Source organism: Cherax quadricarinatus, chromosome 17, assembly GCF_038502225.1.
Source record: "Cherax quadricarinatus isolate ZL_2023a chromosome 17, ASM3850222v1, whole genome shotgun sequence".
NCBI lineage: Eukaryota > Metazoa > Arthropoda > Malacostraca > Decapoda > Parastacidae > Cherax > Cherax quadricarinatus.
The window spans coordinates 23,021,411-23,038,014 of NC_091308.1; the positions used below are offsets into that span (position 1 = coordinate 23,021,411).

The following is a 16,604-nucleotide window of genomic DNA, read 5'->3' on the forward strand; positions in this document are numbered from 1 at the left end:
AGGTGGAGAAGTATCATCAGCAGGTAATTGTCGTTGACGTTTAGGCGTGGGACCAGAGTTGGTCCGACGTGGAACGGGTCGGCGATTTGAAAATTGCCGCACCGTAGAGGGAGAGGCCGGAAGCATAGTCAGAGGAGAGCAAAGGTCTGATAAATCGAAGGAGTCAGTCGAGGCCTCAGTACCTGAAGCGGGTGAGGAAACAGCACCGGCAATAGGTACAGAGGCATGAGGAATGTCTGAAGAGTGGTCCAAAGACGAGGCGGGGTCAGAACAGGGTGCGGTATCAAGAAGGGGCCCGGGGGTACCAGGTTCATGGACTAGGGCTGCCATGGTTAGGTTACTTCTTTCTTTTTGTTTTTAAGAAAAAAAAAGAAAGAAGAAAAGAAAATAAAAATAAAAAAAAGAAAAAAAAAAAGGGGGGACCGGGGAGGGATAGTTCCTAGGAGGAATGAAAGGGCCAGAAATCTCCCTCCGCGCCCAAGAGGACTCGACACCGCTAGTAGCGCAGATGCAGCATGGAACCCGTGCCATACCCTACCCTTCATGCCAGTAAACCAGCAATCTGGGATAGCAACCTCACATCTGCCGAGCTACCTCGGTGGACAAAAGAGAGGGCGGCCGGATATCCGCCACAAAGCATACCTCCTTCAGCCACCACCCCCGGAATCCGAAAGGTGGCTTCCAGAGATACACCCGTCGCCCAAAAGACACCCAAAGCTACTCCGGGATACCGGAGAGGGATCGGGACATCCCTAGGCAATCCAGATTCCACGGCAAACTACGCCACCGCCAAGAAACCTCAACGGAATGGGATGGACCCCGGTGTCCTTTCCCCTACCTAGGAACTAGCGCGCCTGTGGGAGAAATCACGAAGGCTAAAAAGAGGAAGGGCAAAAGGGAGGGGTGAGGAGGAGGAGGAGGAATGGAAAAAGGGGAGGATGGGGAGGATGGGATAGGGGAGGGGAGAATGGGGGGTAATTAGGTTCGGTCTGAGGAAGAAGACCGACAGGGCTAATTCCTCAGACCAAGAGCCTCTTCACCACGCCAAGGAGCCCCCCTTCAAGAGGCAGTATCAAGAAGGGGCCCAGGGGTAGCAGGGTCATGGACTAGGTCTTCCATGGTTAGGTCACTTCTTTCTTTTTGTTTTTAAGAAAAAAAAGAAAAAAAAAAAAAAAAAAAATAATAATAATAATAAAAAAAAGGGGGGAATGGGGAGGAATAGCTCCTAGGAGGAATGAAAGGGCTGGAAATCTCCCTCCGCACCCAAGAGGACCTCAGCACCACAAGCAGTGCAGATGCAGCATGGAACCTGTGCCATACCCTACCCTTCATGCCAGTAAACCAGCAATCAGGGATAGCAACCTCACATCTGCCGAGCTACCTCAGTGGACAAAAGAGAGGGCGGCCGGATATCCACCACAAAGCATACCTCCTTTGGCCACCACCCCTGGAATCCGAAAGGCGGCCTCCAGAGATACACCCGTCGCCCAAAGACGCCCCCCCCCCGGGAGACCAGAGGGGGATCGGGACATTCCCAGGCGATCCAGATTCCACGGCAAACTACACCGCCAAGAACCTCAACATAATGGGATGGACCCAGGTACCCTTCTCCCTACCTAGGAACTAGTGTGCCTGTGGGAAGAATCCCAAAGGCCAAAAAGAGGAATGGAATAAGGGAGTGAAGAGGAAGAGGAAAGGAAAAAGGGAGGATGGGATAGGGAAGAGGGGATTGGGGGGTAATTAGGTTCGGTCTGAGGAAGGAGACTGACAGGTCTAATTTCTCAGACCAAGAGCCTCTTCACCACAACAAGGAAACCCCCTTGAAGAGGAGTAAAAGGCATAGAACACTGGCAGAGTGCCAGCATCAAGGAACCTTCCTTGAGGAGTTAGTGTGGTAGTGTTCTAGGTTTAAGTAAATTAAACAACTATCTTATGGTAAATATTTCATTAAAGAAACCTGCATACATCAACTGTACAGCAAAAATACTATTAACCCTTAACCCTTTGAGGGTTTTGGTCGTACTAGTACGTCTTACGCGTAGGGGTTTTTGACGTACTAGTACGCATAAATTCTAGCGGCCTCAAATCTCGCAGGAAAAGGCTGATAAGCCCAGATGTGACAGAATGGGTCTGTGTGGTGGGTGTGCGCAGTAGGAAAAAAATCTGGGACCCAGTGGTGCATTGTGGGAATGCCATCATAGTACACAATTTCCACCGTGCCCTGCGGTAAGAAGTTCCTCACTCCTCGGCGAATTGGGACACTTTTGTTCCCCAGTGACAGTTCTAATACAGATGGAAGTGACAGTGAAGATGAGTTTCAAGGTTCTGGTGAGGTTTTGACCGAAACTAATGACCATAATATGAGTAATAGTGAGGAAAACCCAGACAACCCACAGCCTTCCACCTCTGGTGCTGGGCCGTCGTTCAGTTGTACCAGAATCAAAGAGGAAACTCCTATTTTCCAAAATCCCAGACTCAGATGTGAGCATTGGTGATGATAATGATAGTGATTATGAACTACAAGCTCTTCAAACTTGTTCCAAGAATGGAGGAGGAGGAGGAGGCAGAGGAGGAGGAGGCAGAGGAGGGGGAGGCAAGAGGAGGAGGAGGCAAGAGGAGGAGGAGGCAGAGGAGGAGGAGGAGGAAGAAGAAGAGGAGGAGGAGGAGGAAGAAGAGGAGGAGGAGGAAGAAGAGGAGGAGGAGGAGGAGGAGGAAGAGGAGGAGGAGGAGGAGGAGGAAGAAGAAGAATACGTAATGATAACAATAATACATAATAATAATACATAATAATAATAATACATAATAATAATAATACATAATAATAATAATACATAATAATAATAATAGGTAATAATAATAATAATATGTAATAATAAATGTTCACCCATGACAGTAACAAGATAAGGGGAGATAACATCTGATAAGTGCTGACGTTTGATGAGGGTAAATGAGGGTAGAGCTGATGCCAAAAGATGAGATGAACATCGCCCTCCCTTTGTTTTTGCTGGTATACTAACATTTCTGTCTGTCTATTTGCCTGTCTGTCAAGCTCCCTGTCTATCCATCTAGCTCTCTGTCTCAGAGAGCCACAAGACTGCGTCATCACTTTTACTCACATCTTCAAGCAGAGTATAGCACTTTGTCTGGGTTTCTTGGGTTATCCTAGGTAATTTATACTATGTATACTTGTATTTATGTGTACATGTGAGACAGAGATAGACAGACAGATAGAATGAGGGAGAAAGATAATTAGATAGAATGGAGGAGGGGAAGCAGCATCCGACCCCATTGTTTTGACAGGCCGGAGGGGGAAAGAGTAATTAGCCAATATGTCACTTTGACAGCTGCTGACTCCTTGTAATTTACACTATGGACGAGGAGGAGAAGGAGAAGGAGGAAGAAGAGGAGGAGGAGGAAGAGGAATAAGAGGAAGAGGAGGAGGAAGAGGAATAGTAGGAGGAAGATTAGGGGGAAGAGGAGGAAGAGGAAGAAGAGGAGGAGGAGGAAGAGTAGGAGGAAGAGGAAGAAGAGGAGGAGGAGGAAGAGGAGGAGGAGGAAGAGGAAGAGTAGGAGGAAGAGTAGGGGGAAGAGGAGGAAGAGGAAGAAGAGGAGGAGGAGGGTGGAACACTAGTACACTGGTACTGGTATACTAACATTTCTGTCTGTCTATTTGTCTGTCTGTCAAGCTCCCTGTCTATCTGTCTATCCATCTAGCTCTCTGTCTCAGAGAGCCACAAGACTGTGTCATCACTTTTACTCACATCTTCAAGCAGAGTATAGCACTTTGTCTGGATTTCTTGGGTTATCCTAGGTAATTTATACTATGTATACTTGTATTTATGTGTACCTGTGAGACAGAGATAGACAGACAGATAGAAAGAGAGAGACAGATTGAAAGAGATAGAATGAGGGAGAAAGATAAAACACCATTGTGTATGACACCATGTTTCAGAGTTCCACAAGCTGCAGAACTAATAGGAATATGTTCAGTGACTGTATATTGGTATATATATTATAGAACAATAATAATAAACAATGTTTTGTATTGTTTGTTTTTGTAAACAAGTTTTGTAAACAATATATTGATAATTATGTTTGTGTGCTTATTGTGTTGTATACAACGAGTGTATATATGTACATTGCACCTTACCTTGGTCTCATAGGCCACATAAGTTATGTGAAAAAATAAAAGTGAAAAAAGCAACAAACCTTCAAATACAAGTAAATCAAAGTTTACCGGGTGAGCGGCAGTCGCCGCTGTTGCCATACGTGGCTCATTTTCTGCAAACTTCATGCATCCATATCTCCGTAAGTATTGATGGTAAAATTTTTTTGTTTATCCTATAATGTTTAGAAAAAAAACCTCTATTTTTTCATAAGAAAAAATAAATTTTTTTTTTTTTGAAATTTGGCCGACCCTGAGAACGAGTTTCGGAGAGGGCCTGTCGACCCTCAAAGGGTTAAACTGTCCAAACGTAGATCTACGTTTATGTGCGTAGCGCTCCGACCTTTTTCTCCATTTGAAAGCATGTAAAAATAAGGAACGTAGATCTACATTCAGAGCACTGCGCACGTAGATCTGTGTGTGGACAGTTTAAGGGTTAATGGCTGTTTTATTTTAAAAGGTAAGTAAAAGGCAAAGAATGCTAGACTCTTCCATATGTACATGTATATAATGTACATAAAGGCATTTGGCTTTCCTTTAATGCAATTAATATTAAAATGATAAAAGCATAATAAACTTATAAACACAAACTTCCATTTTAAAATAAATCAAACAATATTAAATTTGTGTATATGAAAGAGGCTCAGAATGAAATCATAATTATTAAGTTAACATTCACACCAATAATTGAGAGTTATATTTATTTCTATTCTACGAAACAAGTGTGTAGACAGAAGAGCTACCTGAGAAATCTAATACAACACTGTATATTAAGCCAAGTGAATCACCCTCACTGAACATGCTAGCATGCACACAGACACACCCACACACTATGAAACAAGTCACTCATTTGTCATCTACAAAATTCAAAGCCTGATTGTTATTCCAGTTACATTTTCTGGCAATACTTTAGTAGCATAAGCAAACTAATTTTAGGTAACAAATATAAACCTTTCAATTTCATAAAAATTCAAACATTTTCACAAGACTGCCTTCCATATGCTCATCATTGGTATATTGATTAGTGAAACAAAGTTTAATACTGTACAAAATAGGTTCATCTTAAAAATTACTGCTCATGATAACAAAAAAATTGAGTCATCAAAAAATTTCACTACTGTAAATTAATACACTTCATGGCAATGTAGTAATAATCCATTGCTCCATGTCTTCTCTAATGAAAGTTTGTGCAAACCCTATCACTAGAATATTAACAAGCAACTTGGTGCTTGCATTATCTTATCCAGTGTTGACCAATCATTCACAGCTTCAATCATAAAATTATCTTCAATAAATTTAGCAAAAAAAGTTTTCCCTATGTGAGTTTCAGCTTTTCTTGCATAAAATCAGCATTTAGAAAATTGCACTCTACCAATGGAGATATAACTAAATGACATGGCAGTCTGTCCTGGACCATTATCAAGCTGCCACCTCATAATGATCAAGAAAGAACCTAAATGTTGTCTAGTTTCAACTTGTGAATTAACTAAATGTTCTAGTCACAGTGTTGCAATTTATATTCAAGAAAGTCAAGTGTGAAACAAGCTAATTCAGTAATTACACTATTGAAACATTTTAATGTATAGCAATTTTTTCACAAAAAATTACTTTACAAATAAATAATTTCCCTCCAGACCATAAATATTAAGTGAAAAAAATTTCTTTGGGAAAGAGATGTCTCACCTGGGCTTCAAGAAGCCAATTGAGCTTATTACTTAGTTTATTATAATATAAACAAAAGGCAGAGAATGATACACATGTCTATTACAGTCCAGACTTCAACATATTAATACAGTATATTAAGCTATGCTGAAGGCTGGAAAATTATGACTATCAGTAGTAAGGAACATGGGACAAATGAAGTAACTCAACCCTCACCCAAAACAAACTAAAATATCAATTATTATTAACCCTTTCACTGTCGGTGAGGTATAGGCACTGCTTACAAGCCAGTGTCGGTGACATATTAATACGCCAAAATTCTAGCGGCTTCAAATTTAGCAGGAGAAAGCTGGTAAACCTACATGTGAGAGAATGGGTCTGTGTGGTCAGTGTTTGCAGTATTAAAAAAAATCCTGCAGAACGCAGTGCATAATGAGAAAAAAAAAACTTTTTGGTTTAAAACACTGTATTTTTGCATGGTATTTACGGTTGTATTCTTGTTTTCTTAGTCTCATTTGATAGAATGGAAGATATAATATATTTCATTAGTTTCACGATGAAAAGTACCTTTAAACTGAGCTCAAAGTAGCAGAAATGTTAGATTTTTTGCCAATGTTCAAGAGTAAACAAATGACGTCACCATCCAATGCGTGTCCAACTGGCCAGTCTAATATGCAGTCATGAATGGGTTGACATTATTTATGCAATTATTACAATAGAGCAGTAGTCTGCATAACAGTAAATCTTCTATTATTTTGTGTGAATAAAAATTCAAAATGGAAAGCAATAATAATATAAGAGGGGCCTGGAGACGTGACTAATGAACAGAGAAAATTATATTTTAGTGCCAGAAATCTCTGCACTATTTATTCTGGACCCTATCTTGAAATTTGTGTGAAATTGGCCAAACTGCCAATTTCTGACCATTTTATTGGGTAGTTGAAATTGGTAAATGGGCAGTTTCTTGTACTCAGTTGATAGAACAAATGAAGTTCTAGCAAAATAGCTTTGAGTTTGGTTGACTGGAACAATGGAATTGGCCAAAAATAGGGCTAAAACTGGGCAAAAATCGCCGAAGTGTATATATCACAGACTGCTAACTTCGCGAGAGCGTAATTCCATAAATTTTCCATTAAATTTTGTACCTTTGGTGTCATTACCATCGGGAAAAGATTCTCTATCATAAGAATTTTTTTTTTTTAAATTCTTTGACACAGAGCAAGTATATGAGTAGGGGTCTCAACAGTGAAATGGTTAATATGAATGTAATGTAAATATTAGTTATACTGAATATTAGCATTTTCACACAAGATATTCAAATAGCCAAGTAAGTAAGTACATAATGTATACAGTAATTCTTATCTATGTACAGAACTTTTGCATTCAATATAATTTTAATAAAATTATGCATTTGTGGTTTCCCAGGAATACTTTGACAAAGAGTTCTGCCATTCCAATTAACTAGAAAAATGTACCTTTAGAAATCCCTACATTCAGTTATATGACTAGGGAGAAAAATGCAACAACTGGAAAAAATTTCATACTTTTTTTATATATAGTGCCTAAAACTAAAAATTTAAAGGTGGCATATAAGTAGTACAAAATAGGTACTGTATTAACTTTTATAAACACAGTATTATAGCAGGTAACATACTAAACTTTATAATAAAAAAAATCCAACCTACGTTATAAGCTCATCACAGTTTCAAAACACTTTGGTAAGCATTCCTAACCTCTGCATATTCATCCTCTAGCACATCCCTCCCTGCAGCACTGTGCGACCCTTCTGGGTTTAGTGCATAGTCTGATTATATTATTAACACACTTTAGTGACACATACTAATGATGTTTTATATAAATACACCATTAGAAGATATAGTTACAACTGTTATGTATTTGTGAAGTAATAACACACAACATACAACAAATTAATATTTTTAAACAATTCAAACGATGAGGCTATATTTGAGAGAAGACATTTCTAGAGTGGTTTATATAACACTAAGCAATTAAAGAAGCCAGTTAAGACCAAAGGTTAAGCTGGCAAGGAAGGCACTACATGAAATCATGACAATATAAAAATGGGTAAAAGGACAGTTTATCATTTTTAAAAAAAAAAAAAAAAAAAAAAAATAGAACATCAATGGGCGAATCACAGTTTAGCCACATGAACATTAGTTCCAATGCCAGCAAAAGGCCTGTGTACAAGAGTATGTTTTAAACATGCAGAATAGTAAATGGCAAACTAGATTATGATAATGTTCTTTAACCATAAATATTTTTTGAATGCATAGATAAGACACTACAGTAAGCATAAATAGGTACAGAAAAAAAAAAGTTAATCAGCTGGTCTTGACTGCCAGTATTGCCGAAGGCTGTAATAGGTAACCCCCTTCTTTCAATTACATTTTCTTTGCTCTCACTGCAACATCCCATGGTGTTATATTTACTCCATTTTCTTGGTGCCCTCTCCCTGAATACCACTTCGCAATTCTTTTTCTTCTTTCCTCATCTGTCCTCTGTTTCTTGTTTCCATTCATTTACTAGTACCTGCATTGAACATGATTACTATGGAAATGCCAGAATGTATTCTTTCCCAACATCCTCATTTTCAATTTTGTGATGCTTACTCTACTGCATGCTAGCCCACCTAGCATGAAGGCTCCTTTGAAATATTTTAAATGCTCTTCCAGACACTTTACACATGAAAGCACAGTATTTAGAATGTCTATTAAATGCTGCCTGCAGCCTTTCCCTAAAAGGATAAAAAGGCCTGAGAGAACAGAATACCCTAAATAGTTATGTTGGTAACTATTGAAAGTTTGAATTTGCTATGTGCATAACAAGTGGTTGGATCAAATAAAAATTGTAATAGTAATACTGAAGCAAGATTACAGTATTATAAAACTGAATGTCAAAGTACGGTAAATGCATTTGAGAGTGGAAAGACAGGATGAAATATGACTGGTGGGGCAAGGTGAAGAATGCAATACAAATAGGATATTCTGAAAGATTAAGGAAAGGAAAGAAAGCTTATATATGCTACTTTTAAAAAGGCAAGGAGGCTAATTTTCATAAAATGAAAGTAACAAGAACCAGAAAAATGGTGATTAATTTAAGCAAGAAAATATGTTTTTTCAAGTGTAAAAGCATCCCAGTTGAAATAATATTGCTAGGTCACCTTGGAAGATGGCCCATGGCTAAGCTCACATCACTTGGCAAGCACACACAAAGCAAATTAAAATAAAACCCATTCACACTAGAAAAGGGGAAAAAAAAAATTGTGGACTACTATGCTTACAATAGTATAGTGTGTGCGCATGCATTAATGGTGTAAATATATGGAGTGTTTACGTGCTGAATGGGTGTGGAACCATGTTTGTGTATTATTCACGTTTTTAGTTGTGTTGATTAGCAATGTAAAGTGACAGTTTACCTTATTTTTCATCTGGTATCGACATTTTTATACATATCTTTGTGCTAGCCATGTAGGTTTACAAGAATACTTGACACAAGGTGTATAAGCATATATTTTGGACTACATTCTTTAATCCTCTATGCATTAAATGCAAATCCCAAATGTTAAATATTTCTACTCAAATGCAGTGATTTTTTTTTTTTTTACATATATTAAACACAACAGCCTCAAAACTCAGGTAAACACATCACTGCATTGTAATGTTTGCTGTATACTCTTTGGTTCCTTATGCTACGCCAGTATAATTCTTGAAGCCTTTACATATAATTAATTCAAATATAGTGAAACCAATAGATAAATAGCAAATCATGGTTAATATTACTTGTACACATGAAGTATTATGGTCTCCTCAATTGTACTTTGTGAACACACTGCATATATAACATTCTTGAACAAATTTAAGGATTAAATCTGTAACATTTATCTTATGGCTACATCCCATGTCTGAGCAATTTAATGGAACAAGATATTCAACTTCCAATTTTACCAGCACATTCTACACAAAATATTTTGTCATCTCGATACCAACCTGACTACAATGAAATTCCTACATACCTCTCCACCCCTTAGAGCAAATCAGAATTGGGCCCAATCATTTGCATTGTCGTTTATTCACTTTTAAATATAAATCTATCATTATACTACTCATCCTTACTTCAAAAGGAACTCTTATTTCACATCTATTATAATCTTCAAGAAATACTGTAGTAAACCTTAGGACAAAGTATCTCATTAAAAATCATCATACAATACTAACTAAATTTAGTGCTCAGCTTTCATCTCCAGCATCTCTTCAACAATCTTTAACTTAAGAATAACATAGGTCTGAGGCACTAAGCAATGACATCCATGGACTACTCAAGAAACCCAGTCTTGAAGTAGTGCACTGAGATCACTGGATCAATTCCCCCTATAAAAGCAGCATGGTTGGAGTGAAGCAAGCTGGAAAAGCATGAAGGAAAGAACTTCCTAAACCAAAGGAGAATCATTTGAAGAATGCAAACAATTATGATAACATGAGAGCAGATTCAGAACAATTATACCATATACAGCACAAGAACCAGAGCCAGATGTGTGTGTAATACAATTATTAATTTGAAGTGAACAAAAATTTTAAGAAGCCAGTGGAAAGTTTAACTTTATAAAATATTTTATGTTAGCAAGGTGAATATGAATATAATTAGATATGAATGGAAAGGTGAAGAATGTGGATGAAACAAATATGCCAGTGTCAAATATGAGCTTGTGTAAATGCACTGAGATATACCAATATATACAAATAATCTTCCTTATAAGTCACCCAACCATGCAAAGAAATGCAAAAGATACTGTCAAAAGGAAACATGAAAAAACAAAAGCAAGCTGTAGTAGCATTAAACTGAATTATGCATGTACAATTTAATAACTTACTAGAATAAATACATGTAGTCAGCAATTTAAAATTAATTGTCAGAAATACATTTTTAATTATTTTAATCACACTTTCAGCTGCTTTGAATAATGAAAAATAAATTGGTCACAAATTCAAGAGTTCTACTTTCCTGCCTAAGGAGATACGATAAGTACACAAACTCTTAATTATTTCTTTTATCTAATGAAATAAAATTTTAGGCATATACTTTACTGTTTAAAAAAATAAGAACATGACCCAGGATCATCATCTCCTGAGGATGCACCTTAATTGTTGCACAACACATTCCAATTCAACTTTATATAATAATAAAAAAAAAAAAAGAACTAGCATAAATCAATTTAGCTATTGGGAAAATTTTCATCAGCATATTGACCAGTTTGACACACTTTCTATATTTTTATAATTCCTTACTTGCACTACATGTACAATTACGACACTGTAACTTCTTCTAACACTTTTCGACAGTTTTCGTCAAGGTCCTGTGCAAGTGCTATAATAGTATTTTGGTCTGTGCTCTCTTGCAAACGTTTCATTTGTTGCCCTAGAAACTCACGCAGTGATGTTGTATGTACAGGATCCCCTTGTGCCAATGCCTGCCTTCTCAATACATGTTCTGTCTCGAGTTCATAAGGCTCAGGTGACCCAAGGCGGCCACCACTGATGACCTGTCATTAACAAAATAAAAAAAAAATGAAAAAATAGCATGGCTACAAAGGTAAGTGCTAAAATGAGAATAAATTAAGTCACCTTACAAGATATTAAGCAATTATGCAAGGCAAAGTGTTCAATAGAAAAAATAGTTGAATGATTTATATTAACTACTATACAACCATTTGATTATTCAGTAAAGCTGTTAACATTAATTTACTACCATCACTACTAATTTAAAGCTATCTTGACTTGAAATTGAAAAAAATTCCATATCATGAAAGCAACAAACTGTGCACAAGTACTAGACATCAAACCAGCAACCTTACAATTATAAGCTCATGACTACTGACTTTACTTAAGCACAAAAAATTTCTATGTGGTACCTCTCTATTGTTGCTCACCCCACTTTGTTTCTATCACAACTCATTTTTACACATCAAAAATACAATAAAAAAAATTAAATCTATTAGTGGCAGTCAAAACCACATCCAGAAGTCATTATAAGCCATAGGCAGTAAGCAGCAGTGAATTTTGATGAAAGGTAAACTCTGCCTGCTATTTGGGACAAAAATGCATTGCTGTGTATTAAATCAGTACCTCTGGCCATTCAAACACCACAATGCTAAGGTGACGCACTTAAAAGGGCCAGTACCATGTTTGAAAGTGTCTAACGTAATCTGCAGTCATGCATACATACATACATCTCTCTGGCTCATTTTGTTGCTCGTTTCCTATTCGTACAAATCTCATTTTATTGTCAAGCATTTCAAACACTGAGTTGGGAGTTGTTGTTTTTTTTTTTCAGTACTTGCTGAGATATAAGGAAGCAAAGCTGGCACTTCATGTTCATGTGACAGCAACTTGGAGTCCTGCTGCTTGCAGAAGTCTCTCGGATACCATATTTTATGGCACCAAAAATGGTATTTTTTCCCAAAATAAGTCTCGAAAATTTACCCAGCATCTTTGAGGCCAAAGGTTACATAAGAACATGAAAAAGAAGGAGCACTGCAGCAAGCCTACTGGCCCATTCTAGGCAAGTCGAAATCACAGCCACTTTCCTCAGAGGCCTCAACCTATGCCTAGAGATTTTTGATACTAAACAGTAATCTAAGCTCCTGTACATGGCCCAATAATGAATCATGTAAACTATTTGTATAAAATAATGAATAAATAACAAAAATAATTGTAAAAATTCATTGGCTCTTAGCAGCGGTAGGCTAAGGTAAACTAAGCAATGGAGCAGGATGAGTTATGGTAGTATCAGTAGGCTAATTCACTTGTTTATCATCAAATGGTAGTGAGATACATCAGTAAGATATAAGATGCAGCAGTAAGATATAGTAGTAAGTTACGGTAGTAAAATACGGTAGTAATACACAAAAGCTGCCATTTGCACACCATAGGTTTTCATAGTGCGGCAGTACAAATGGAATCTTATTAAATAGTAAAATCAATAAACTTGAAAACAAAATATTTTTAAACACATGAAAAAACCATCACAAATTAATATGCAGTCCTAGCCATAGACACATCCACTTGCAGGCATTGAGGCAGTGAGTAGAAAGAGGAAACAGCCAGTCAGGTCCAGCTTGTGTATTCTATTGTACATGACTCAAATGAGTGTGCCCTGCAAATGTTCAACTGCAGCTAAATTGAGTGACATTGAATGACAAAATACTGCCAAGCACAAGAAAACTAAAGAACCATTCAATACGCAAAGAAACAATGAAAATCAAGGACCCTCATGGAAATCAGTCACTTGTCTGATATTTTTGGGTTATCCTAGGTAATTTACACACTCCAATGCCAACGATATCGATGAATAGGAAGACATTTCTAAACAAAATACAAAGACTGTACAACGAACATAGTCCCCAAAAAACTGAACAAATAACTAATAAATGGCAAGGTTGCACATGCCTTATTAACCCTTTCAGGGTTGGTGCCATACTAGTACGGCTTGCGCACCAGGGTTGGTGCCGTACTAGTACGCATAAATTCTAGCACCTTCAAATCTAGCGAAAGCTGGTAGGCCTACATATGAAAGATTGGGTCTATGGTCAGTGTGCGCAGTATAAAAAAAAATCCTGCAGCACACGGTGCATAATGAGAAAAAAAAACTCCGACCGTGTTTTTGGTTTAAAACAGCAACTTTGCAGTGTATTTTTGTATACTATTTATGGTTGTATTCTAGTTTTCCTGGTCTCATTTTATAGAATGGAAGACATATTACAGAAAATGAGATGATTTTGATTGGCTTCACAAAGAAAAGTACCTTGAAATTGAGCTCAAAGTAGCACAAATGTTCGATTTTTGCCCAAGTTCAAAAGTAAACAAATCGTGCCACATGTCCAATACACGTCAACTGGTGAGTCTAATATTCTTTCACAAGTGTGCTGATAATTATTTATACCATTTCTACACTAATTCAGTAGTCTGCATAACAGTAAATCTTCTATTTATTTGTGAGAATAAAAATTCAAAGTGGAAAGCAAAAGAAATGTAAGAGGGGCCTGGGGATGTGACCAATGAACAGAGGAAATGTTATTTTAGTGCCAGGAATATCTGTCTTGTTTATTTTGGACCCTATTTGGAAATAGGCATCCTTTGAAATTTGCGTGAAATTGGCCAAATTGCCAATTTCTGACCACTTTATTGGATAGTTGAAATCGGTAAATGGGTGGCTTCTTGTACTCATTCGAAAGAAAAAATGGAGTTCTAGCGAAATACTGTAGTTATGATTTTTTCGACTGAAACATTGGAATTGGCCAAAAATAGGGCTCAAAGTGGGTGAAATCTCAGATGCGTAAACATCGTCGAGACCGCTAACTTCACGAGAGCATAATTCCGCAAGTTTTTCATCAAATTTCATACTTTTGGTGTCATTATGATTGGGAAAAGATTCTCTCTCATTTCATAAAAAAAATAATTTTTTTTTTTTTTCGAAAAATTTCCAACCCTGAGAACAAGTTTTGGAGAGGGCCTGCCGACCCTGAAAGGGTTAACAGCATTCTAAGATCCACTGATAAGAAACATCAATATGGAAAAACATTATAGACAGCTTAATAACTATAGAACCTAGTAAACACTGTACATCAGTTCTCACCAAACTAACAAGAAAGTCCAAGCAACTTTACTATTTTAACAGATTTACTGAAACAAGAGCAGATACAGTGGAACCTTGACTTACGAGTGTCCCAACATACGAGTTTTTTGAGATATGAGCCGTCCCTGGGTCGATATTTTGTTCTGAGTTACGAGCCAAGATTTGAGTGACGAGCCAGCTCCCCCTGCTTTCCCCTCAACCCAAAACCTGGACACCTCGCTTGTTTATCTATGATTTCATGCTTTAATTCCATGGAAACCATCCTCTTTTTCTTCTCAGCACTGTCCTTTACATTTACTTTCTTAGGACCCATGCTTAGAAAAATTAAATTTGATCAAATGACTGTCAAAAAATGTAAGCAAAGCATGAGAGAAATGCTCCCACAGCGAGGTAAACAGTGCACTGAGTTGGCAGCGTTCATTATTATAATAATGATAGAGCTTCAGTTCCCTAAATTAATAATAATAATTCATGCTAGATTTCAGGTACGTCTTGCTACTTCTTCTTACACTTAGGTCACACTGCACATACATGTACAAGCATATATACACACACCCCTCTGGGTTTTCTGCTATTTTCTTTCTAGTTCTTGTTTATTTCCTCTTATCTCCATGGGGAAGCGGAACAGAATTCCTCCGAAAGCCATGCATGTTGTAAGAGGCAACTAAAATGCCGGGAGCAAGGGGCTAGTAACCCCTTTTCCTGTACAGATTACTAAATTTAAAAAGAAAAACTTTTGTTTTTCTTGGTGGGATATGGCCAGTTTGTTGGAAAAAAACAAAACATAACATGTACGTAATAATAATTCAGAATGCTGCCGCTAGTTGGCACAGCTGATGTCAAAACATCTGGCAAGCAGTATACACGTTTATATCGCAGTGGGAACAGTTCTCTCGTGCTTGCTTGCACTTTTTTTTTACAGTCATTTGGCCAAATTTCTTGTTTCTAAGCAAGGGTCCTAAGAAAATAAATGCAAAGGACAGTGCTGAGAAGAAAAAGAGGATGATTTCGATGGGCTTAGCCAGGCAATACCAGCTTAGTACATCCATGATATGTAGATACTAAAGCTGTATCAGTTAAGTTCAGCGATCAAAAAAAAAACCTGTTCTTGTTGGAGGTCTACAGGGTCACACCGTCAACATCCCCCACCCTCAATATCCTCCACCATCTCTGCTCCAAGTGTGTAAGCACATAAGTACATATATGTATTATTTCTTCTTTCTTTCAACACACCGGCCGTATCCCACCGAGGCGGGGTGGCCCAAAAGGAAAAACGAAAGTTTCTCCTTTTACATTTAGTAATATATACAGGAGAAGAGGTTAATATGTATTATTATTATTATTATTAATTATTATTATTACCAAAAAGAAGCACTAAATCACATGGGTTATACAGCACTGCAGGGCAGGGAAGGAAGCGAGGGTATCGGGTGGCAAAAGGGAGGGGGATGATTAGTAGGGGGCAGTCGATAGTGTGGGGATACAGGGTAGCAAGAGACTGAGGGGAGTGCTAAAGGTATCAGAGTTTGTGTAGTAAATCAGTTGTCAAAAAGTCAATGAGAGAGTCCTGATTAAAGGAGGGTCCATGAGCAAGAAGGGAAGGTAAAAAGAGCAGCGGAGTGGAGATGACAGAGGTAAATTCTGCATGCTCAATGATAGAGTGGGCAGTCTAACAGAATGTGGCTAACCGATACTGGAACCTGACAATTGTCACAAGAGAGGAACAGGGTGCCTCTCCATGAGATACCTGCGAGTAAGACGAGTGTGGCCAATGAGAAGATGGGAGAGAGTAGTCTCTCAACCTCGACACTGATGACAAGATGGCCAGTAACCTATAATCGGTTTAACAGAATGAAGTTTGTTATTGAGCAGATCAGACCAATGTTGTTGCCAACGGGTGTGAAGGTGGGTAGCTATTACAGCAAAATAGTCTGTGAATGGAACACCTCTTTATGACACTGGAAGGTCATGTACTACTGACCGTGCAGCAGTGTCCACCTGTTCATTGCCCTGTACATTAACATAACCAGGGACCCAACAAAAAACAATATCTTTATGCTTGGTAGAGACACGGCATAACCAAAGTTGGATACGGAAAACTAGGGGGTGAGGTATATCAAATTTTCAT

General features: G+C 37.9%; 1 protein-coding gene across 1 annotated transcript in view; it reads right to left on the reverse strand.

The window, feature by feature from the left end:
• Window positions 1-1,930: 1,930 nt before the first annotated feature.
• The window catches only part of Impbeta11 (importin beta11), a 219,058-nt gene continuing 204,384 nt past the window's right edge, over window positions 1,931-16,604 (reverse strand). Inside the window, exons 9-10 of the mRNA XM_070085867.1 lie at window positions 4,467-11,384; window positions 1,931-2,002 (exon numbers count right to left, since the gene is read on the reverse strand). Of these exons, the coding sequence (XP_069941968.1) occupies window positions 11,148-11,384 (237 nt within the window). The 3' untranslated portion in view covers window positions 1,931-2,002; window positions 4,467-11,147. The remainder of the gene's footprint in view (window positions 2,003-4,466; window positions 11,385-16,604) is intronic.